Source organism: Diorhabda carinulata, chromosome X (assembly GCF_026250575.1).
Source record: "Diorhabda carinulata isolate Delta chromosome X, icDioCari1.1, whole genome shotgun sequence".
NCBI classification, from domain to species: domain Eukaryota; kingdom Metazoa; phylum Arthropoda; class Insecta; order Coleoptera; family Chrysomelidae; genus Diorhabda; species Diorhabda carinulata.
In genome coordinates, this window is record NC_079472.1 from 2,892,433 (window position 1) to 2,917,534 (window position 25,102).

General features: G+C 32.3%; 1 protein-coding gene and 1 long non-coding RNA gene across 4 annotated transcripts in view; one reads left to right on the forward strand and one right to left on the reverse strand.

The window, feature by feature from the left end:
• The window catches only part of LOC130901677 (uncharacterized), a 46,775-nt gene that overhangs the window by 10,009 nt on the left and 11,664 nt on the right, over positions 1–25,102 (forward strand). The gene's annotated exons all lie outside the window — the stretch shown is intronic.
• LOC130901668 (sphingomyelin phosphodiesterase-like) lies at positions 3,656–15,882 on the reverse strand. 3 transcript variants are annotated; one of them, XR_009060305.1, is made up of 10 exons: positions 15,659–15,866; positions 15,285–15,571; positions 15,073–15,222; positions 14,785–15,015; positions 8,549–8,718; positions 7,325–7,519; positions 6,843–7,013; positions 6,605–6,785; positions 6,158–6,338; positions 3,656–3,880 (listed from the first exon to the last, which is right to left on the reverse strand). XR_009060305.1 is itself a non-coding variant. In XM_057813197.1 (10 exons), exons 1-10 carry the CDS (start codon positions 15,732–15,734, stop codon positions 3,715–3,717), a joined length of 1,803 nt encoding a protein of 600 aa, XP_057669180.1. In that variant the 5' UTR covers positions 15,735–15,882; the 3' UTR covers positions 3,656–3,714. The 3 variants fall into 3 exon arrangements, 2 of the variants coding, with proteins under 2 accessions (XP_057669180.1, XP_057669179.1); XM_057813197.1 differs by having other exon boundaries at positions 6,158–6,348; positions 15,285–15,556; positions 15,659–15,882; XM_057813196.1 differs by having other exon boundaries at positions 6,158–6,348; positions 15,659–15,880.

Sequence of the window (25,102 nt, forward strand, 5' to 3'; positions counted from 1 at the left end):
AGTCAGGAGAACCAAAAATCACAATTTCAGAGTTTTTAAAAAGCCACAAAATTTTTTATTGTCTGTAGTACTTGCATGAAGATTTGATATCAAAACTAATCTTTTACTTTCGAGAAAAAATATCTATTTATTCATATATTTGTAGATTTTTTTCAACAACATCTCAACATCATTTGAGTAAAAAAACAGTTAAACTTTTACTTACATCTCTAACTTCAATAACATACATTTGAGCAAACGAAATTTTTGGTAAATTTGGGTCATAATTTGTTGTTTCAAGTTTCAAACACGACTCCAAATTTTCATTTGTTAATTAGCTTCTTATTTTACTTTTAATTATATTCATGCAAAAGAACGCTTGTGGGCACTAATATGTCGATCCGAAGATACGAGGTCTGGCTATTAAATAAGTTGACAGCGCGCCGTATTAATCTCAAATTTCTCGTTAAATTGAAAAAAACTCCGATCGAATGCTATAAATTGTTGCAAGAGGCCTTTGGGGACAATTCTCTCTCTCGTTCAATTGTTTTTGAGTGGTGTAGGCGCTTTAGTTAGAGCACTGAAGATGACCAGCGCCCAGGTCGCCCCGTGACTGTTTCAACTCCGGAAGCAGTGACCAAAATCAACCAAATCGTCGAATGAGCATTCGGATGATTGCTGAGGCTGTAAACGCCGATAAAGAACCGGTTTTAAAAACCTTACACGAGGAATTACACATGACAAAAGTCTGTCAGATTTCCTTGAATGGTTAGAAAAAGATCTGCTTTGAAAGGCGATCCGATTTGAGTGGTAGGAAGCGATAAAGGAAAAAACGGCAGAGCTCCTAAAAGCACTCACCAAAAGAAGACTTCCAGCACTGCTTCGATCAATGGAAACAACGTTTGGAAAGGTGTGTGCCAACCAGACCTCGTAGTCAGCACTCCAACTGCTAGCTTCTTCACCTAATTGTAGCAATCTGGAAGACTATTCCATGCGTCGAATTTAAGAGGTTGAATGGAAAGCCTTTTCCCTTTATTATGAAGAAGAAATTCGGCATACTGAGTCTTCATTTATTTAAACTGGCGATGGTAGAGTGCTTTTGACATTAACAATTTTGATTACTAAATTCATAACCACGACGAAGCGCTTTTTGGTGTATTATGCACTGAAACTTCAGAATTTCGTGGTTCATTTTTCATTCAAGAATCGTTGTTAATCGTTGTTACCTCTTTATTTTTTTCCTGTCATATATCTGGCTCCATCAATTGCTATTGAATATCATTCAAATTAATCCCATTGTTTTCAAGGCATTTTTGCACGCCATTCGCTATATCTTTTCCTCTAGTTTGTCTCTAGAGCGCTAGCTCTCTAGAAGTTCGTATTTTGGACCTTGGGAAGATATATATCTAACAAAAAGAACAGTTTGTCTTTTACGTCGCATGACTCATCGATAGCAAGTGATAAGGCAGAAGAAAGTACCACCGACAAATATGTTACATTTGAAGACATTTTAGTTATTCTATCTGGTTCTGTTTTAACGGATAATAGCAAATTTTTGATCTTTTCCAAGATTTTTGGTTTGTTTTTGAAATCACAGTTCTTCAGATGCAATCCTTGACGTGTGTTAAGTCGCCGAGAAAAAAAGTAGATGCCTAATCTTCGTTAATAGATTTCGAACGATTATTAAATATTTGCGTATTGAACTAGAGCATACAAAAAGTAAGAAAAAAAGAGAACCTAAATGATCTTGCACGACTACGCATGATTATACAATCCTTTAATTGTTCTTCTTCTTTTTCTTCTTGTTCTTGTACGTACTATCCTCATTTCGAAAGTTAGGTTAGGTTAGGTTAGGTTAGCTATATTGACATTAGAAATTGCGGCCCTGGCTGCTTGTAATATTTTGCCATTTTCCTTTATTGAAGAGAATAGAAGAAGTAGCAGGCCATGTAACTGCTTTTCCATTTTTTTTTTATTAAGATTTTGCTAATTTCCCTTATGTCAAAAGAAACATGAAGATTTTTTTAGAACAAATCTAATCGATTACACGATAAAGGAATTGGGGACAGTTGAGAAAACAAAAATAATGGATTCCGAGTCAACTAGAGACGATTTTATCAACAACATCACATATCCTCAAATGTGACAGGTGATTATTTTCCTTAGGGAATGTCTTTGAAATTGCTGCCGGATGTTTATTATTTAGTCGGCGCAAAAATAATCGTACTTACAGGATGTGAATTGAAATTAGCGTTTTAATTACTTAATGTGATAAATAAGCTTCGTCTCGGAAATCCTGGCAGGACCGGGATTTAAAATTTCGGACCGTGTGGTGTATCTTTTAAGTTTTAATATTGATAAGCATGTTTTTGATGTCTGCTTCCTCCTGATTCACTATTAGTGTAGAAAAAACGTACTTTCGACCGAGATATGAAGAAAATTTGATTTTTCTTCGAAGTACTTGAATAACAATTTATTTTTATCAATGCCAGGAAAGGCATCATCCCTTTTAACACATTTTATAGGTTCAATAAGTCGCGTGGTACTAAATCTAGTAATAAAGTGGATGTAAATAGAACAAAACACGTGATTAAAAAGCGATTTCTCGTTTTCATGAATGAATGATGGCTGGTAAACAAATACTAAACAACGTGGCGTCTTCAAACTTACAAACATACTTTCTGATACAGTTATATTTTTCAAGCAACTACCGCCATCTCTAGATCAGACCAGATACTTCTGGGACCATCCTCAATTCTCAATAAGTGATATCAGACATTTTATTTTACTCCCCTCGTATTTTTTGATCGTTTTTAATATTGAAAACGCTTCAAATATCGAAGACGAGTTTATAAAAAATTTGAATCAATTGTATTTTTTTTTATAATGAAATTTTGAAGCTCGGTTAGAATCGTTTCTTTTCAGTCGAAGTTCTGTTCAATAAATTGTGAGATTTATCTAACTACCCTTGTATTATTAAATATTAATGACGCCTTAAATTCTGGAAAGAATATCATGAAAAAAATGAATCATTAGTCTTTTTTATAATAAAGCTTTGAAGCTCGATGAAATACTTACGTAAAATCGATATTTTTGGTACCAGAATGAATAACAGAATCGATGAATCTGTTAATACAGAAAAAAATTATCTACTGTCAATTTAACATACACAATCAAATCGTGGAGGTTTATAATGAATAAAATATAAGCTGAAAACTTGTAGATAAATTCTAAAGGTAAATCTGGGAGTAATTTTGTGAGATCTGCGACTAAGTACAGTATATACGCCTGGGTTCACTGGGATCCCCAATATCACATCAAGAAAGGAGAAAACAATAAATATTGGACGCCCTGGAATATCGATGATGAATAAATTTACGTTATACCAGTGGCGATTTTGTTTAGAGGTTCAATGAGTGTTGTTGTCCTGTTGGATTTCTGATACCAGGTCTGGACATTATGACGACGATCTAATTGGAAAATCTCCTTATAATAATCCAGTTTTTTTGAATATTTCTTATTTTATATCTCTTAGAACATTGATATGGAAACCTATGGACCTGATTTCTACCAAGACGATTTAAACGAGTGAGTTCTGAGCTCTGGTTATGTCTGTTATATTTATTTTTTGATCAGCACTAGTAGATTTAAAGAATATATATAATAAAAGACAAAGTTCTCTCCGATTTTACTATTTTATTTAAATATCATGTTAATTTACTTAGATTATAAAAATTATGAAGTTAGTTTTGCGTCAGGAATACTGTCAAATAATTTTTTGACTTTGTTACACATATAATCGTCTCCGTATTGAGTTTTGACCATTGAACATAACAAATCTTTTTTACAGTCATCGTCACATCCTTTCGCCAACTCAGTATCTCCTTCTCTGAATTTGTATCTGAAAAAATAACCAATTCATCAAAATAGTCAAATACAAAAACTTCTTCTTATCCAGATATCGGGTTTCAATTCATACTTTATCTAGAAATAGAGTTTTGCCATCTCAAAGTTGAGTTAATAATCTTCAAAAGTCATTTCTAAGCCTTAGAAAACCGTTTTTCCATCCAAATATCTAGTTTCGGTTCTTTAATATTCTAGAGCTCGAGTTGTGCTTCCTCAAAGCTGATTTATCAATCGTAAAACGTTTCTTCCAAGCCTTTTCCTCATCCAGATTTCAGGTTTTGTTTCTAAAATTTTATTGAGTACAAGTTAGGCCACTTTAAAGTTGAATTATCAACTTCAAAAGGTTTCTCTAACTCTTCAAAAGTTTTTTCCAAACCTTTTTATCATCCATATTTCAGGTTTTAGTTCAAAAACTTTCTCAACACGATTTATATATCTCAAAATTGAATTATGACTTTTCAAAAGTGTTTTCCAGATCTTGGAAAACCTTTTATCCATTCAAATCTCTGGTTTTGTTTCTAAAATTTTATTGAATACAAGTTAGGCCACTTCAAAGTTGAATTATCGGTCTTCAAAAGGTTTTTCTAACTCTTAGAAAACTTCTTTTTCATCTAAATGTCAAGATTAGATTATCAAATTTTCTACAATTTGAATTGTGCCTTCTTAAAGTTGAATTATCATTCGTTAAACATTTTTCCAAGCCTTTTTCTTCAAAACTTCACTCAACACGATTTATATATTTCAAAATTGAATTATGACTCTTCAAAAGTCTTTTCGAGGTTTTGGAAAACCTTTTTCCCATCCGAATCTCGGGTTTTGTTTCTCAAATTTTTTTCAACACGAGTTAGGCCACTTCAAAGTTGAATATTTAGTCTTCAAAAGTTTTTAAAAGTATTTTCGAAATCTTTCTATCGTCCAGATTTCAGGTTTTGGTTGAAAAACTTTCTCAACACGATTTATATATCTAAAAATTGAATTATGAATTTCCAAAAGCTCTTAGAAAACCTCTTTTCCATCCAAATCTCAAGATTACATTACTAAATTTTCTACAACTTGAACTGTGCCTTCTTAAAGTTTAATTATCATTCGTCAAACGATTTTTCCAAGCCTTTTTCTTCAAAACTTCACTCAACACGATTTATATATTTCAAATTTGAACTATGACTTTTTAAAAGTCTTTTCCAGATCTTGGAAAACCTTTTACCCATTCAAATATCTGGTTTTGTTTCTAAAATTTTATTGAATACAAGTTAGGCCACTTCAAAGTTGAATTATCAATCTTCAAAAGGTTTTTCTAACTCTTAGAAAACCTCTTTTTCAACCAAATGTCAATATTAGATTACTAAATTTTCTACAACTTGAACTGTGCCTTTTTAAAGTTGAATTATCATAAGTTAAACGTTTTTTCCAAGCCTCTTTCTTTAAAACTTCACTAAATACGATTTAAATATTTCAAAATTGAATTTTAACTCTTCATAAGTCTTTTTGAGGTTTTGGAAAACCTTTTTCCCATCCGAATCTCGGGTTTTGTTTCTTACATTCTTTAAAACACGAGTTAGGCCACTTCAAAGTAGAATTATTGGTCTTCAAAAGCTTTTTATAACTCTTAGAAAAACTCTTTTCTTATCCAAGCCTTTTTCTTATCCAGATTTCAGGTTTTGGTTCAAAACCTTACTCAACACGATTTATATATCTCAAAATTGAATTTTGATTCTTCAAAAGTCTTTTCCAGGCATTAAAAACTTCTTTTCCACCCAAATCTTGGCTTTTGTTTCTTAAATTTTGTTGATTAAGAGTTATACCAAATCAAAGTTGACTTATTAACCTTTAAAAGTGAAAATATTTCAGGTTATAAACACATAAACTTTTTTGAGGTTATGTTAGAGCACAATGTTATTTGGAATTACAACAAATCCTACAAACTGTACATACTCAAAGCAAAACTTGAAGAAATATTGGAATTAAATTGAATTATAATTCTTTAAAAGTGTTTCACAAGCATCAGAAAACATTCTTTTTATCCTGATCAATTTAAGTACATAAGTTTGAGTAAGTACAGTTTGTAGGATTTGTAGTAATCCCAAACAACATTCTTCTCTTACATAACCTCAAATAAGTTTATGTGTTTATAACCTAAAATATTTCAAACTCTCTCAACAAGACAAGTATTTAATATTTAAAATTGTAGAGGTGGAGTATTTTGTATATTGTGTATATTATATATGTACTACAATGAAAGAATTCAATTTTTTATTATTAAAAAAGAGTTTACCTGTGATAAAGATCGAGTAGTGCATGACGTTGCGTCATTTTCATCACTAGATTGTGAATCTGGTCTGCTTCTAAATTTTCAACATCGAAGGCTTCTTTGAATGCGTATAATTTATACCAAGAAGGATTTTTTTCGGGCGTTAGATTAGCCAAAGTAAGATTGTAGGTCCATTCTTCGAAATCTAGAACATTCTACAAACTATAAACGTCAAAAACGAAAAAAATTATATCGAATTGCGTCAAAAATCGTACAGAAATATAGATATCTTTAAATAGAAGGTTTGTATGTATGAATGAGGCCATAAACCAAATATTTCTCGATTAAATACTACAATCTTGACATAACCTCAAAAACAACAATTTGATATTTAGTTACAACGGAATAACTGAAGTAAAACCAACGAAAACTAGTGGGAAATAGTTAATAAAAGACAAATAAAATACTTACAAATGTTTTTTCGTCGATAGATATAATTTTAAAACTTGGATTTGCTAAATCAAATGTAGTTATAGAAGCTCCATTCCACGCCATATTAATCGGTTGTTCTGGATTCGAAATATTATAAAAAACGTAAAATTCGTCTCTATGTGTATGACCGTTGAATTGAGCGGCAATAGTATGAGCAAACCTACAAATAATTCTTCACATATCATTTTCATACGAATTTTTTTTATCGTTAAATAACCTAGCAACAATTCTTCGAAATTCTCTAGCCCATACTGAATAACATACACCCCCTCCTGAAGGCATGTGGTACAAAATATGAACCCTTTCGTTGTTTTGCTCAGCTTCTTTGAGAACTTCCGTCAACCACTTTAATTGGCCGTAAGGATCCACGGGATCATACAACAACCACCTAAAACAGTTATTTACGTAAAAAGTTGATGCGACGATCAAACGAATCGAAAAAAAGGCCTTTACACACGAGTTGTATACAATATTTTTTCTATTAACGAAAGTTTTATCAAAATAGAAGATTAATGGTTTGAGTTGAGGTCGATCGCATTTATATCTTTGTGGGTTATGGCTACGTCATCTATTTCTATACGAATCTCCTTCAAAAGCTTTTGTCTGGGTGTTCTCCTTCGTCTAGACCTCTCTTTCCATTTTAATGAGATGTTATTATGACCAGAAACAGTATTCGGTGATAATGGAAATAATTCTTACCAATTGTTTATATTACAAACGTTGCTGTTTAATACAATTACCCTGAATCCTTTTTTAGGACTAACTGTATAGTAACCTCCCTTTAATATAGTGTCTTTTATATCGTCAACCGGTAGCCATTTTGAAAGCTTTTGAAATATTAGATCAAATAACCATTTCGATGATAAATTCTCTGGAGAGGTTATTTCAGAGTATCTGGAAACATAAGAAATTACAATATTGTTTCCTAAATTTAAATATTTTATATAATTTCTATGATTTGAAAATACGGGGAATGCTATTCAAGTTTTGAGCAATACTGATGTTTATATGTCAAATCTGACAGTTCTATCGAAAATTTTGACATTTTTAATGGTGAACGTACTCAGAATATTCATTTTGTACGGGGGTTGCTATTCAAGTTTTGAGATATTGCAATACTGATGTGAATATGTCAAATCTGACAGTTCCATCATGAATTTTGACATTTTTAATGGTGAACGTACTCAGAATATTCATTTTGTACGGGGGTTGCTATTCAAGTTTTGAGATATTGCAATACTGATGTGAATATGTCAAATCTGACAGTTCCATCATGAATTTTGACATTTTTAATGGTGAACGTACTCAGAATATTTATTTTGGTTGAAAAAGGAATAAAATCGCGAACATTTTTCGATGACTTGCTGCGACGTGGATTAATCCAACAATTCACTTCGACTTTTGACTGTTGTGGCAGAAATTTTTGCATGGACATTTGACGGGTAAAAATATTTGTCAATGCTGAATGATTCACCAGGATTTGTTTGCCAAAAGTGTGAAAAAATCAGGGAAACCAATCGCAGAAGACGATCATTCTTAACCACTACCAAGCAAGCTCTTATACATCAGTTCAAACAAAAACGTTTTTGAACAGTCAAAATATCGAATTGATGGTTCAACCGCCGTACAGTCCTTGTTTGGAACCCAAATATTCCTTCTTAATCCCGTAGATACAAAATTAGTTGCGAGGTCAACGTTTATCTACACCTGAAGAAGCGGTTAAGGCGTACAAATCAATTCTTTTGGAGGTACCCCAATCGGAATGGAAGGAATGCTTCGACAATTGGTTGGTTTTATAAATATTTGTTTTTATTTATCTCAAAACTTAAGTAGTATATGATTTAACATTTCCAGGTCGAAGAAAGGTAGGTACAGTTTGAGGTACCTTACAAAACTGATAAACTAAACTGAAATCATATTTACAAATTCGATGGATGAGTTTCATGGTTTCCTATGGAAAGAAAAACCGGCACTTTATAGTACTGGGAAAGAGCATCTAAAATTTTAGAAATGATTCTACCATTTTCTTGAACACTGGTATTCCATATCCTGTGACTCACTATATCTCCAGTGAAATAAACGTAATCGTATTCCTAAAAACCAAATATTTAAAATATAATAAGTTTAAATGTTTATAATCTAAAATATTTTTACTTTTGAAAAACCTATTGAAGATTGATAATTCAACGTTGAAGTGTATTTAATAAAATTTTAGAAACAAAACCAGAGATTTGAATGGGAAAAAGGTTTTCCAAGACCTGGAAAAGACTTTTGGAAAGTCATAATTCAATTGTGAGATATATAAATCGTGTTGAGTGAGGTTTTGGACCAAAACCTGAAATCTGGATAAGAAAAAGCTTTGGAAAAAACTTTTGAAGACTAATAATTCAACTTTGAAGTGGCCTAACTTGTGTTCAATAGAATTTTAGAAACAAATCCAGAGATTTGAATGGGAAAAAGGTTTTCCAAGACCTGGAAAAGACTTTTAGAAAGTCATAATTCAATTTTGAGATATATATATCGTGTTGAGTGAGGTTTTGGACCAAAACCTGAAATCTGGATAAGAAAAAGCTTTGGAAAAGACTTTTGAAGACTAATAATTCAACTTTGAAGTGGCTTAACTCGTGTTCAATAGAATTTTAGAAACAAATCCAGAGATTTGAATGGGAAAAAGGTTTTCCAAGACCTGGAAAAGACTTTTGAAAAGTCATAACTCAATTTTTAGATATATAAATCGTGTTGAGTAAGGTTTTGGTCCAAAACCTGAAATCTGGATGATAAAAAGCTTTGGAAAAAACTTTTGAAAACTAATAATTCAACTTTGAAGTGGCCTAACTCGTGTTCAATAGAATTTTAGAAACAAAACCAGAGATTTGAATGGGTGAAAGGTTTTCCAAGATCTGGAAAAGACTTTTGAAAAGTCATAATTCAATTTTGAGATATATTAATCGTGTTGAGTGAAGTTTTGAAGAAAGAGGCTTGGAAAAAACGTTTGACTTATGATAATTCAACTTTAAGAAGGCACAGTTCAAGTTGTAGAAAATTTAATAATCTAATCTTGATGTTAAGATGGAAAAGAGGTTTTCTTAGAGTTAGAAAAACCTTTTGAAGATTGATAATTCAACTTTGAAGTGACCTAGCTCGTGTTCAATAAAATTTTAGAAACAAAACCAGAGATTTGAATGGGTGAAAGGTTTTCCAAGACCTAGAAAAGACATTTGAAGAGTCATAATTCAATTTTAAGGTCTATTTAGTCTTCTGAAGTATAGAGAATGTCTCGTAAATTCCTTTGCTTGTTAGATAATAATACAAAAAAAGTCTTGAAATTTGAAGTATAGCCCATCTTATACTAGGCTTTAACCAAACCCTTTAAGACCTTGTTGAAACCATTCATTGATCTTATATGCCACTTTGAATTTAAACAAAGCAAGGAAAAAGCTGTATCAGTTTTTTTCTCATAACTGAGAAGATTCATTAAAAAATCAGGATATTCCATACTAAACAAAGAAAAGATAGTAGGTACATATTGGACGAACGAAGTTAACCTCTAGCTCATCGTCAGCTGGTTCTAACTTAGTTGAATGAGTAAACTGCTTTTGCAGTTCAGATGTACTTCTTTCAAAGTACAGTTTTTTAGGTAACTATTTATAAAAAGAGCGAACCATTTTGTCAAGAGATAAGTCCTATTTTCACATGTCTGTAGTGGTATTTAAGCAAGTTCTTGAATCAAAATTCCAACAGAACAACTTAGTTAGTTAGATTTCAGTAGGAAGATACTTCAGTGGATACTAATAGTCATTTTCTATTGCCTACGTGCTTACCGGAGCTAATATCGTGCTAAGAGTTGACTTGCTTCACAATAAAACCATTTTATCAAGTGATAAGTCCTATTTTCACATGTCTGTAGTGGTATTTAGGCAAGTTCTTGAATCAAAATTCCAACAGAACAACTTAGCTAGTTAGATTTCAGTAGGAAGATACTTCAGTGGATACCCATAGTCATTTTCTATTGCCTACGTGCTTACCGGAGCTAATATCGTGCTAAGTGTTGACTTGCTTCACAATAAAACCATTTTATCAAGTGATAAGTCCTATTTTCACATGTCTGTAGTGGTATTTAGGCAAGTTCTTGAATCAAAATTCCAACAGAACAACTTAGTTAGTTAGATTTTAGTAGGAAGATACTTCAGTGGATACCAATAGTCATTTTCTATTGCCTACGTGCTTACCGGAGCTAATATCGTGCTAAGTGTTGACTTGCTTCACAATAAAACCATTTTATCAAGTGATAAGTCCTATTTTCACATGTCTGTAGTGGTATTTAGGCAAGTTCTTGAATCAAAATTCCAACAGAACAACTTAGCTAGTTAGATTTCAGTAGGAAGATACTTCAGTGGATACCCATAGTCATTTTCTATTGCCTACGTGCTTACCGGAGCTAATATCGTGCTAAGTGTTGACTTGCTTCACAATAAAACCATTTTATCAAGTGATAAGTCCTATTTTCACATGTCTGTAGTGGTATTTAGGCAAGTTCTTGAATCAAAATTCCAACAGAACAACTTAGTTAGTTAGATTTCAGTAGGAAGATACTTCAGTGGATACCAATAGTCATTTTCTATTGCCTACGTGCTTACCGGAGCTAATATCGTGCTAAGTGTTGACTTGCTTCACAATAAAACCATTTTATCAAGTGATAAGTCCTATTTTCACATGTCTGTAGTGGTATTTAGGCAAGTTCTTGAATCAAAATTCCAACAGAACAACTTAGCTAGTTAGATTTTAGTAGGAAGATACTTCAGTGGATACCCATAGTCATTTTCTATTGCCTACGTGCTTACCGGAACTAATATCGTGCTAAGTGTTGACTTGCTTCACAATAAAACCATTTTATCAAGTGATAAGTCCTATTTTCACATGTCTGTGGTGGTATTTAAGCAAGTTCTTGAATCAAAATTCCAACAGAACAACTTAGTTAGTTAGATTTCAGTAGGAAGATACTTCAGGGGATATCAATAGTCATTTTCTATTGCCTACGTGCTTACCGGAGCTAATATCGTGCTAAGTGTTAACTTGCTTCACAATAAAACCATTTTATCAAGTGATAAGTCCTATTTTCACATGTCTGGTATTTAGGCAAGTTTTTGAATCAAAATTGCAACAGAACAACTACTTAGTTAGTTAGATTTTAGTAGGTAGATACTTTAGTGGATACTAATAGTAATTTTCTATTGCCTACGTGCTTACCGGAACTAATATCCTGCTAAGTGTTGACTTGCTTCACGATAAAACCATTTTTTAAGTGATAAGTCCTATTTTCACATGTCTGTGGTGTTATTTAAGCAAGTTCTTGAATCAAAATTCTACAGAACAACTTAGTTAGTTAGATTTTAGTAGGAAGATACTTCAGTGGATACCCATAGTCATTTTCTATTGCCTACGTGCTTACCGGAGCTAATATCGTGCTAAGTGTTGACTTGCTTCACAATAAAACCATTTTATCAAGTGATAAGTCCTATTTTCACATGTCTGTGGTGGTATTTAAGCAAGTTCTTGAATCAAAATTCCAACAGAACAACTTAGTTAGTTAGATTTCAGTAGGAAGATACTTCAGTGGATACCAATAGTCATTTTCTATTGCCTACGTGCTTACCGGAGCTAATATCGTGCTAAGTGTTGACTTGCTTCACGATAAAACCATTTTTTAAGTGATAAGTCCTATTTTCACATGTCTGTGGTGTTATTTAAGCAAGTTCTTGAATCAAAATTCCAACAGAACAACTTAGTTAGTTAGATTTCAGTAGGAAGATACTTTAGTGGATACCAATAGTCATTTTCTATTGCCTACGTGCTTACCGGAGCTAATATCGTGCTAAGTGTTGACTTGCTTCACAATAAAACCATTTTATCAAGTGATAAGTCCTATTTTCACATGTCTGTAGTGGTATTTAGGCAAGTTTTTGAATCAAAATTGCAACAGAACAACAACTTAGTTAGTTAGATTTTAGTAGGTAGATACTTTAGTGGATACTAATAGTCATTTTCTATTGCCTACGTGCTTACCGGAGCTAATATCGTGCTAAGAGTTGACTTGCTTCACAATAAAACCATTTTATCAAGTGATAAGTCCTATTTTCACATGTCTGTAGTGGTATTTAGGCAAGTTCTTGAATCAAAATTCCAACAGAACAACTTAGCTAGTTAGATTTCAGTAGGAAGATACTTTAGTGGATACCAATAGTCATTTTCTATTGCCTACGTGCTTACCGGAGCTAATATCGTGCTAAGTGTTGACTTGCTTCACAATAAAACCATTTTATCAAGTGATAAGTCCTATTTTCACATGTCTGTAGTGGTATTTAGGCAAGTTTTTGAATCAAAATTGCAACAGAACAACAACTTAGTTAGTTAGATTTTAGTAGGTAGATACTTTAGTGGATACTAATAGTCATTTTCTATTGCCTACGTGCTTACCGGAGCTAATATCGTGCTAAGTGTTGACTTGCTTCACAATAAAACCATTTTATCAAGTGATAAGTCCTATTTTCACATGTCTGTAGTGGTATTTAGGCAAGTTCTTGAATCAAAATTCCAACAGAACAACTTAGCTAGTTAGATTTCAGTAGGAAGATACTTCAGTGGATACCCATAGTCATTTTCTATTGCCTACGTGCTTACCGGAGCTAATATCGTGCTAAGTGTTGACTTGCTTCACAATAAAACCATTTTATCAAGTGATAAGTCCTATTTTCACATGTCTGTAGTGGTATTTAGGCAAGTTCTTGAATCAAAATTCCAACAGAACAACTTAGCTAGTTAGATTTCAGTAGGAAGATACTTCAGTGGATACCCATAGTCATTTTCTATTGCCTACGTGCTTACCGGAGCTAATATCGTGCTAAGTGTTGACTTGCTTCACAATAAAACCATTTTATCAAGTGATAAGTCCTATTTTCACATGTCTGTAGTGGTATTTAGGCAAGTTCTTGAATCAAAATTCCAACAGAACAACTTAGTTAGTTATATTTCAGTAGGAAGATACTTCAGTGGATACCAATAGTCATTTTCTATTGCCTACGTGCTTACCGGAGCTAATATCGTGCTAAGTGTTGACTTGCTTCACAATAAAACCATTTTATCAAGTGATAAGTCCTATTTTCACATGTCTGTAGTGGTATTTAGGCAAGTTCTTGAATCAAAATTCCAACAGAACAACTTAGTTAGTTAGATTTCAGTAGGAAGATACTTCAGTGGATACCAATAGTCATTTTCTATTGCCTACGTGCTTACCGGAGCTAATATCGTGCTAAGTGTTGACTTGCTTCACAATAAAACCATTTTATCAAGTGATAAGTCCTATTTTCACATGTCTGTAGTGGTATTTAGGCAAGTTCTTGAATAAAAATTCCAACAGAACAACTTAGCTAGTTAGATTTTAGTAGGAAGATACTTCAGTGGATACCCATAGTCATTTTCTATTGCCTACGTGCTTACCGGAGCTAATATCGTGCTAAGTGTTGACTTGCTTCACAATAAAACCATTTTATCAAGTGATAAGTCCTATTTTCACATGTCTGTGGTGGTATTTAAGCAAGTTCTTGAATCAAAATTCCAACAGAACAACTTAGTTAGTTAGATTTCAGTAGGAAGATACTTCAGTGGATATCAATAGTCATTTTCTATTGCCTACGTGCTTACCGGAGCTAATATCGTGCTAAGTGTTAACTTGCTTCACAATAAAACCATTTTATCAAGTGATAAGTCCTATTTTCACATGTCTGGTATTTAGGCAAGTTTTTGAATCAAAATTGCAACAGAACAACAACTTAGTTAGTTAGATTTTAGTAGGTAGATACTTTAGTGGATACTAATAGTCATTTTCTATTGCCTACGTGCTTACCGGAACTAATATCCTGCTAAGTGTTGACTTGCTTCACGATAAAACCATTTTTTAAGTGATAAGTCCTATTTTCACATGTCTGTGGTGTTATTTAAGCAAGTTCTTGAATCAAAATTCTACAGAACAACTTAGTTAGTTAGATTTTAGTAGGAAGATACTTTAGTGGATACTAATAGTAATTTTCTTTTGCCTACGTGCTAGACTAGAGCAGTAGACAAAGAGACTTTAAGGCCCATTTACATGTCTGTAAACTACTTACATGATTCGTAGTTTGTTCTAAAGCATCTACGACGGTTCTCCAAGGTAAATCTGCTTTTAAATAATCAGACCAGTAACCGCAACTTTCTTCTTCTGTTTGACCATCAGCTTGATCGTCTTGGCAACAAATTGGTTCTTTGCAATTATTAGTTTTACCTGTAGTGTATCTAGGATCGTAATGAATATCAGATATATGAAGAATTCTAATAGGTTTTTCAGATATTGATGTCGACTGAAAAATATAAGATTTGATAGTACCCAAACCGAATGATTTATATGTGAAACTTACTAATAATTTAATAAAGTTTCGTTCCGGAGGAATTTCGATGCTCCAGTTGAATCTTCCACTTTGAACACAATTTCGATACTGAAGAGTAATACCACAGACATCGCTACCCTCAAGATCCGGAGTATTATCCAGTATATATAAAAAAGTGGACTGAAAAATGGAAAATGAGAGTTGTTTTGGGTGTGGAAAATATCTACGTATACCCAACTTACTAAACTTATATTAACCATTCCCTCACAAACTTTTTCATCATATACTTCATAAAGGTTACAGAAAAATATTAATTCTCTTTGAATTTCTGTGTCGTTCGTGCCACTTCTTCTTTGTTTTATCATGTTATCGGCTATAATGGAACAAGTCGCACATGCTGGATCGCTATCAAACTGTCCAGATGAGAAATTTTGGGTGTTGTACTGCTTAACCGCTGCGATTAGAGAAGATGGAGGGGCTCCAGTTCTTCTGTATTCTTCAAAACCTTCCAAAACTACGATAATTGTACCTTGATATCAATTAACAATCGCTAAGTGCCACGTTTTGTTTGTAATTATACCTTTTGTCTAAAGTAAAATAAAACTTTTATGTTTACCTGAATTTTTAATAACAACACAATGTGAACTAGTAATAACTAAAACTATGATTAAAATTGAAGAAATCGTCCTCATTTTAAAGGTAAGGAACGAAAAGGTTGCCACAAAAATTGTTACAACCAAATTAATATAGATTTTGATTTACATATCTCGTTTTTATCTATAAGTTCGCCGATTGAATATTTCAACTGATCACGAAGTAATTGTATGTGAAAATAAGTTAATTAGAATAAATAATTAATTATATGTTTATAAAATAAAATTCTGAACACGACCGAACCAGCCTGTTTGGTTATACGGAGCGTTCCGGAACTTGATGCAAAAAAATTCGGTCTGGTGAAAATAATACTGTGGCATACAAAAAAATTTTTCTCTTACGACGTTTTTTAGTGTGTAAGACGGAATAAATAAGACCACGGGCGGTTCACGCCCAATGATTGATTAATTTTAAAATTTCAGTTCAGAGACTTAGATCGTTATATGTGTCAAGTAAAGCGTTCGCCATAAAGAAACATTCCGAAGAAAATTACCGCAGGATGTATTAAAACACAATCAAACATCTCTAGATATATAATGAATTGTTCTATTTATTGGAAAAAAACTGTTTACTAGTAAAGCTGGTTTCATACTTTGACGGTATAATTCAAACAAGGGATCAACATCGATTTAGTAGGTCCAAATTTGTTTTTGATAATAACCTAAATGGTCAGCGATACTTAGAATTTCCCCAAAATGATTTCCCATCCATTTTATGTGATATTCCTTTAAACATTCGTGGTTCACTTCCTAAATGACGTAAAAAAATCATGTCAATAACATTTTTTCTAATAGGTGGATTGGTTGAGGAGGTACATTTACATGGCCACCACGTTCCCCTGAATTGAATGCAATGGATTCATTTTTTTGAGAATCTTTTAAATGCTTAGTATCCGAAAGACAGGGAAGAATCTTTCGCAAGTTCAAAGAAATATCCTCCGAAGACTCTAGAAGTGTGTAGAAGTCCCACTTTGAACATTTATTATAGTTATTTTTTATTTTTATTTGATTAGTTGTAGGCTAATTAACTAAATTTTTCTACATTTAAATTTTTTCCTTTGTAAGTAACACTATGTTCGACAGTATGCAGTTCAGTCCTGATTTAAATGCCCTAAACTAAGAAACGAGGGTTCGTATGAATAAAGAAGCCCAGATATGCAATTGGAAGCCCCAAATTATGCGCATAAATATGCAAATCATTTTGTCAAAATATGCACAAACATGTTGAAAATATGTTGAGTTCAATTTTTTTTTTGTATAGGTACCAAACTAAACCTAAATGTAAATATTTATTTATTACACAAAGCAAATTCGGAAAATTTTGTCTCCTGTCCGAATATAAAGATTCATAAATGGAAAAACTCCTTTCCACATCAACTGATGTAATTGGGGGCGGTTTTTATGCAGTTCAGTCCTGATTTAAATGCCCTAAACTAAGAAACGAGGGTTCGTATGAATAAAAAAGCCCAGATATGCAATTGGAAACCCCAAAATATGCGCATAAATATGCAAATCATTTTGTCAAAATATGCACAAACATGTTGAAAATATGTTGAGCTCAATTTTTTTTTTGTATAGGTACCAAACTAAACCTAAATGTAAATATTTATTTATTACACAAAGCAAATTCGGAAAATTTTGTCTCCTGTCCGAATATAAAGATTCATAAATGGAAAAACTCCTTTCCACATCAACTGATGTAATTGGGGGCGGTTTTTATGCAGTTCAGTCCTGATTTAAATGCCCTAAACTAAGAAACGAGGGTTCGTATGAATAAAAAAGCCCAGATATGCAATTGGAAACCCCAAAATATGCGCATAAATATGCAAATCATTTTGTCAAAATATGCACAAACATGTTGAAAATATGTTGAGCTCAATTTTTTTTTTGTATAGGTACCAAACTAAACCTAAATATAAATATTTATTTATTACACAAAGCAAATTCGGAAAATTTTGTCTCCTGTCCGAATATAAAGATTCATAAATGGAAAAACTCCTTTCCACATCAACTGATGTAATTGGGGGCGGTTTTTATGCAGTTCAGTCCTGATTTAAATGCCCTAAACTAAGAAACGAGGGTTCGTATGAATAAAAAAGCCCAGATATGCAATTGGAAACCCCAAAATATGCGCATAAATATGCAAATCATTTTGTCAAAATATGCACAAACATGTTGAAAATATGTTGAGTTCAATTTTTTTTTTGTATAGGTACCAAACTAAACCTAAATGTAAATATTTATTTATTACACAAAGCAAATTCGGAAAATTTTGTCTCCTGTCCGAATATAAAGATTCATAAATGGAAAAACTCCTTTCCACATCAACTGATGTAATTGGGGGCGGTTTTTATGCAGTTCAGTCCTGATTTAAATGCCCTAAACTAAGAAACGAGGGTTCGTATGAATAAAAAAGCCCAGATATGCAATTGGAAACCCCAAAATATGCGCATAAATATGCAAATCATTTTGTCAAAATATGCACAAACATGTTGAAAATATGTTGAGTTCAATTTTTTTTTTGTATAGGTACCAAACTAAACCTAAATGTAAATATTTATTTATTACACAAAGCAAATTCGGAAAATTTTGTCTCCTGTCCGAATATAAAGATTCATAAATGGAAAAACTCCTTTCCACATCAACTGATGTAATTGGGGGCGGTTTTTATGCAGTTCAGTCCTGATTTAAATGCCCTAAACTAAGAAACGAGGGTTCGTATGAATAAAAAAGCCCAGATATGCAATTGGAAACCCCAAAATATGCGCATAAATATGCAAATCATTTTGTCAAAATATGCACAAACATGTTGAAAATATGTTGAGCTCAATTTTTTTTTTGTATAGGTACCAAACTAAACCTAAATGTAAATATTTATTTATTACACAAAGCAAATTCGGAAAATTTTGTCTCCTGTCCGAATATAAAGATTCATAAATGGAAAAACTCCTTTCCACATCAACTGATGTAATTGGGGGCGGTTTTTATGCAGTTCAGTCCTGATTTAAATGCCCTAAACTAAGAAACGAGGGTTCGTATGAATAAAAAAGCCCAGATATGCAATTGGAAACCCCAAAATATGCGCATAAATATGCAAATCATTTTGTCAAAATATGCACAAACATGTTGAAAATATGTTGAGCTCAATTTTTTTTTTGTATAGGTACCAAACTAAACCTAAATGTAAATATTTATTTATCACACAAAGCAAATTCGGAAAATTTTGTCTCCTGTCCGAATATAAAGATTCATAAATGGAAAAACTTCTTTCCACATCAACTGATGTAATTGGGGGCGGTTTTTATGCAGTTCAGTCCTGATTTAAATGCCCTAAACTAAGAAACGAGGGTTCGTATGAATAAAAAAGCCCAGATATGCAATTGGAAACCCCAAATTATGCGCATAAATATGCAAATCATTTTGTCAAAATATGCACAAACATGTTGAAAATATGTTGAGTTCAATTTTTTTTTTGTATAGGTACCAAACTAAACCTAAATGTAAATATTTATTTATTACACAAAGCAAATTCGGAAAATTTTGTCTCCTGTCCGAATATAAAGATTCATAAATGGAAAAACTCCTTTCCACATCAACTGATGTAATTGGGGGCGGTTTTTATGCAGTTCAGTCCTGATTTAAATGCCCTAAACTAAGAAACGAGGGTTCGTATGAATAAAAAAGCCCAGATATGCAATTGGAAACCCCAAAATATGCGCATAAATATGCAAATCATTTTGTCAAAATATGCACAAACATGTTGAAAATATGTTGAGTTCAATTTTTTTTTTGTATAGGTACCAAACTAAACCTAAATGTAAATATTTATTTATTACACAAAGCAAATTCGGAAAATTTTGTCTCCTGTCCGAATATAAAGATTCATAAATGGAAAAACTCCTTTCCACATCAACTGATGTAATTGGGGGCGGTTTTTATGCAGTTCAGTCCTGATTTAAATGCCCTAAACTAAGAAACGAGGGTTCGTATGAATAAAAAAGCCCAGATATGCAATTGGAAACCCCAAAATATGCGCATAAATATGCAAATCATTTTGTCAAAATATGCACAAACATGTTGAAAATATGTTGAGTTCAATTTTTTTTTGTATAGGTACCAAACTAAACCTAAATGTAAATATTTATTTATTACACAAAGCAAATTCGGAAAATTTTGTCTCCTGTCCGAATATAAAGATTCATAAATGGAAAAACTTCTTTCCACATCAACTGATGTAATTGGGGGCGGTTTTTATGCAGTTCAGTCCTGATTTAAATGCCCTAAACTAAGAAACGAGGGTTCGTATGAATAAAAAAGCCCAGATATGCAATTGGAAACCCCAAAATATGCGCATAAATATGCAAATCATTTTGTCAAAATATGCACAAACATGTTGAAAATATGTTGAGTTCAATTTTTTTTTGTATAGGTACCAAACTAAACCTAAATGTAAATATTTATTTATTACACAAAGCAAATTCGGAAAATTTTGTCTCCTGTCCGAATATAAAGATTCATAAATGGAAAAACTTCTTTCCACATCAACTGATGTCATTGGGGGCGGTTTTTATGCAGTTCAGTCCTGATTTAAATGCCCTAAACTAAGAAACGAGGGTTCGTATGAATAAAAAAGCCCAGATATGCAATTGGAAACCCCAAAATATGCGCATAAATATGCAAATCATTTTGTCAAAATATGCACAAACATGTTGAAAATATGTTGAGTTCAATTTTTTTTTTGTATAGGTACCAAACTAAACCTAAATGTAAATATTTATTTATTACACAAAGCAAATTCGGAAAATTTTGTCTCCTGTCCGAATATAAAGATTCATAAATGGAAAAACTCCTTTCCACATCAACTGATGTAATTGGGGGCGGTTTTTATGCAGTTCAGTCCTGATTTAAATGCCCTAAACTAAGAAACGAGGGTTCGTATGAATAAAAAAGCCCAGATATGCAATTGGAAACCCCAAAATATGCGCATAAATATGCAAATCATTTTGTCAAAATATGCACAAACATGTTGAAAATATGTTGAGCTCAATTTTTTTTTTGTATAGGTACCAAACTAAACCTAAATGTAAATATTTATTTATTACACAAAGCAAATTCGGAAAATTTTGTCTCCTGTCCGAATATAAAGATTCATAAATGGAAAAACTCCTTTCCACATCAACTGATGTAATTGGGGGCGGTTTTTATGCAGTTCAGTCCTGATTTAAATGCCCTAAACTGAGAAACGAGGGTTCGTATGAATAAAAAAGCCCAGATATGCAATTGGAAACCCCAAAATATGCGCATAAATATGCAAATCATTTTGTCAAAATATGCACAAACATGTTGAAAATATGTTGAGTTCAATTTTTTTTTTGTATAGGTACCAAACTAAACCTAAATGTAAATATTTATTTATTACACAAAGCAAATTCGGAAAATTTTGTCTCCTGTCCGAATATAAAGATTCATAAATGGAAAAACTCCTTTCCACATCAACTGATGTAATTGGGGGCGGTTTTTATGCAGTTCAGTCCTGATTTAAATGCCCTAAACTAAGAAACGAGGGTTCGTATGAATATAAAAGCCCAGATATGCAATTGGAAACCCCAAAATATGCGCATAAATATGCAAATCATTTTGTCAAAATATGCACAAACATGTTGAAAATATGTTGAGTTCAATTTTTTTTTTGTATAGGTACCAAACTAAACCTAAATGTAAATATTTATTTATTACACAAAGCAAATTCGGAAAATTTTGTCTCCTGTCCGAATATAAAGATTCATAAATGGAAAAACTCCTTTCCACATCAACTGATGTAATTGGGGGCGGTTTTTATGCAGTTCAGTCCTGATTTAAATGCCCTAAACTAAGAAACGAGGGTTCGTATGAATAAAAAAGCCCAGATATGCAATTGGAAACCCCAAAATATGCGCATAAATATGCAAATCATTTTGTCAAAATATGCACAAACATGTTGAAAATATGTTGAGCTCAATTTTTTTTTTGTATAGGTACCAAACTAAACCTAAATGTAAATATTTATTTATTACACAAAGCAAATTCGGAAAATTTTGTCTCCTGTCCGAATATAAAGATTCATAAATGGAAAAACTCCTTTCCACATCAACTGATGTAATTGGGGGCGGTTTTTATGCAGTTCAGTCCTGATTTAAATGCCCTAAACTAAGAAACGAGGGTTCGTATGAATAAAAAAGCCCAGATATGCAATTGGAAACCCCAAAATATGCGCATAAATATGCAAATCATTTTGTCAAAATATGCACAAACATGTTGAAAATATGTTGAGCTCAATTTTTTTTTTGTATAGGTACCAAACTAAACCTAAATGTAAATATTTATTTATTACACAAAGCAAATTCGGAAAATTTTGTCTCCTGTCCGAATATAAAGATTCATAAATGGAAAAACTCCTTTCCACATCAACTGATGTAATTGGGGGCGGTTTTTATGCAGTTCAGTCCTGATTTAAATGCCCTAAACTAAGAAACGAGGGTTCGTATGAATAAAAAAGCCCAGATATGCAATTGGAAACCCCAAAATATGCGCATAAATATGCAAATCATTTTGTCAAAATATGCACAAACATGTTGAAAATATGTTGAGCTCAATTTTTTTTTTGTATAGGTACCAAACTAAACCTAAATATAAATATTTATTTATTACACAAAGCAAATTCGGAAAATTTTGTCTCCTGTCCGAATATAAAGATTCATAAATGGAAAAACTCCTTTCCACATCAACTGATGTAATTGGGGGCGGTTTTTATGCAGTTCAGTCCTGATTTAAATGCCCTAAACTAAGAAACGAGGGTTCGTATGAATAAAAAAGCCCAGATATGCAATTGGAAACCCCAAAATATGCGCATAAATATGCAAATCATTTTGTCAAAATATGCACAAACATGTTGAAAATATGTTGAGTTCAATTTTTTTTTTGTATAGGTACCAAACTAAACCTAAATGTAAATATTTATTTATTACACAAAGCAAATTCGGAAAATTTTGTCTCCTGTCCGAATATAAAGATTCATAAATGGAAAAACTCCTTTCCACATCAACTGATGTAATTGGGGGCGGTTTTTATGCAGTTCAGTCCTGATTTAAATGCCCTAAACTAAGAAACGAGGGTTCGTATGAATAAAAAAGCCCAGATATGCAATTGGAAACCCCAAAATATGCGCATAAATATGCAAATCATTTTGTCAAAATATGCACAAACATGTTGAAAATATGTTGAGTTCAATTTTTTTTTTGTATAGGTACCAAACTAAACCTAAATGTAAATATTTATTTATTACACAAAGCAAATTCGGAAAATTTTGTCTCCTGTCCGAATATAAAGATTCATAAATGGAAAAACTCCTTTCCACATCAACTGATGTAATTGGGGGCGGTTTTTATGCAGTTCAGTCCTGATTTAAATGCCCTAAACTAAGAAACGAGGGTTCGTATGAATAAAAAAGCCCAGATATGCAATTGGAAACCCCAAAATATGCGCATAAATATGCAAATCATTTTGTCAAAATATGCACAAACATGTTGAAAATATGTTGAGCTCAATTTTTTTTTTGTATAGGTACCAAACTAAACCTAAATGTAAATATTTATTTATTACACAAAGCAAATTCGGAAAATTTTGTCTCCTGTCCGAATATAAAGATTCATAAATGGAAAAACTCCTTTCCACATCAACTGATGTAATTGGGGGCGGTTTTTATGCAGTTCAGTCCTGATTTAAATGCCCTAAACTAAGAAACGAGGGTTCGTATGAATAAAAAAGCCCAGATATGCAATTGGAAACCCCAAAATATGCGCATAAATATGCAAATCATTTTGTCAAAATATGCACAAACATGTTGAAAATATGTTGAGCTCAATTTTTTTTTTGTATAGGTACCAAACTAAACCTAAATGTAAATATTTATTTATTACACAAAGCAAATTCGGAAAATTTTGTCTCCTGTCCGAATATAAAGATTCATAAATGGAAAAACTCCTTTCCACATCAACTGATGTAATTGGGGGCGGTTTTTATGCAGTTCAGTCCTGATTTAAATGCCCTAAACTAAGAAACGAGGGTTCGTATGAATAAAAAAGCCCAGATATGCAATTGGAAACCCCAAAATATGCGCATAAATATGCAAATCATTTTGTCAAAATATGCACAAACATGTTGAAAATATGTTGAGCTCAATTTTTTTTTTGTATAGGTACCAAACTAAACCTAAATGTAAATATTTATTTATCACACAAAGCAAATTCGGAAAATTTTGTCTCCTGTCCGAATATAAAGATTCATAAATGGAAAAACTTCTTTCCACATCAACTGATGTAATTGGGGGCGGTTTTTATGCAGTTCAGTCCTGATTTAAATGCCCTAAACTAAGAAACGAGGGTTCGTATGAATAAAAAAGCCCAGATATGCAATTGGAAACCCCAAATTATGCGCATAAATATGCAAATCATTTTGTCAAAATATGCACAAACATGTTGAAAATATGTTGAGTTCAATTTTTTTTTTGTATAGGTACCAAACTAAACCTAAATGTAAATATTTATTTATTACACAAAGCAAATTCGGAAAATTTTGTCTCCTGTCCGAATATAAAGATTCATAAATGGAAAAACTCCTTTCCACATCAACTGATGTAATTGGGGGCGGTTTTTATGCAGTTCAGTCCTGATTTAAATGCCCTAAACTAAGAAACGAGGGTTCGTATGAATAAAAAAGCCCAGATATGCAATTGGAAACCCCAAAATATGCGCATAAATATGCAAATCATTTTGTCAAAATATGCACAAACATGTTGAAAATATGTTGACTTCAATTTTTTTTTGTATAGGTACCAAACTTAACCTGAATGTAAATATTTATTTATTACACAAAGCAAATTTGGAAAATTTTGTCTCCTGTGTGAATATAAAGATTCATAAATGGAAAAACTTCTTTCCACATCAACTGATGTAATTGGGGGCGGTTTTATAGTTCCCTATCATCGCAGGATCCAAATCTTTCTCTAAAATATTAGCTACTTGGCTAAGAAATTGAAATCCACAATTTTTCTGAACAGATTTTTGAATTTTTGAAATATTAAGTCTCCCTTATTGTTTTACTTCTTAAGTTGAGATGGAAGATGGGTGTTCAGTCATTTTTCTTCTTAAAACTGAGCCCTTATAGACGATTTAAGGAAGATCTTTTTCATGTCAGTTGTGTACCGTTGTACTAAATTTTCACTATACTCTGTATAAATTCAATTTGCCTCCAATATATTTAATGCATTTTCGATTATTCAACCTAAAAACTTACATAATTTATTTACGTTTTCGTGGAGTTTATTACATCGGAGAATTTGATTTTATAGGCCTATTTATTAAAAGAAATAA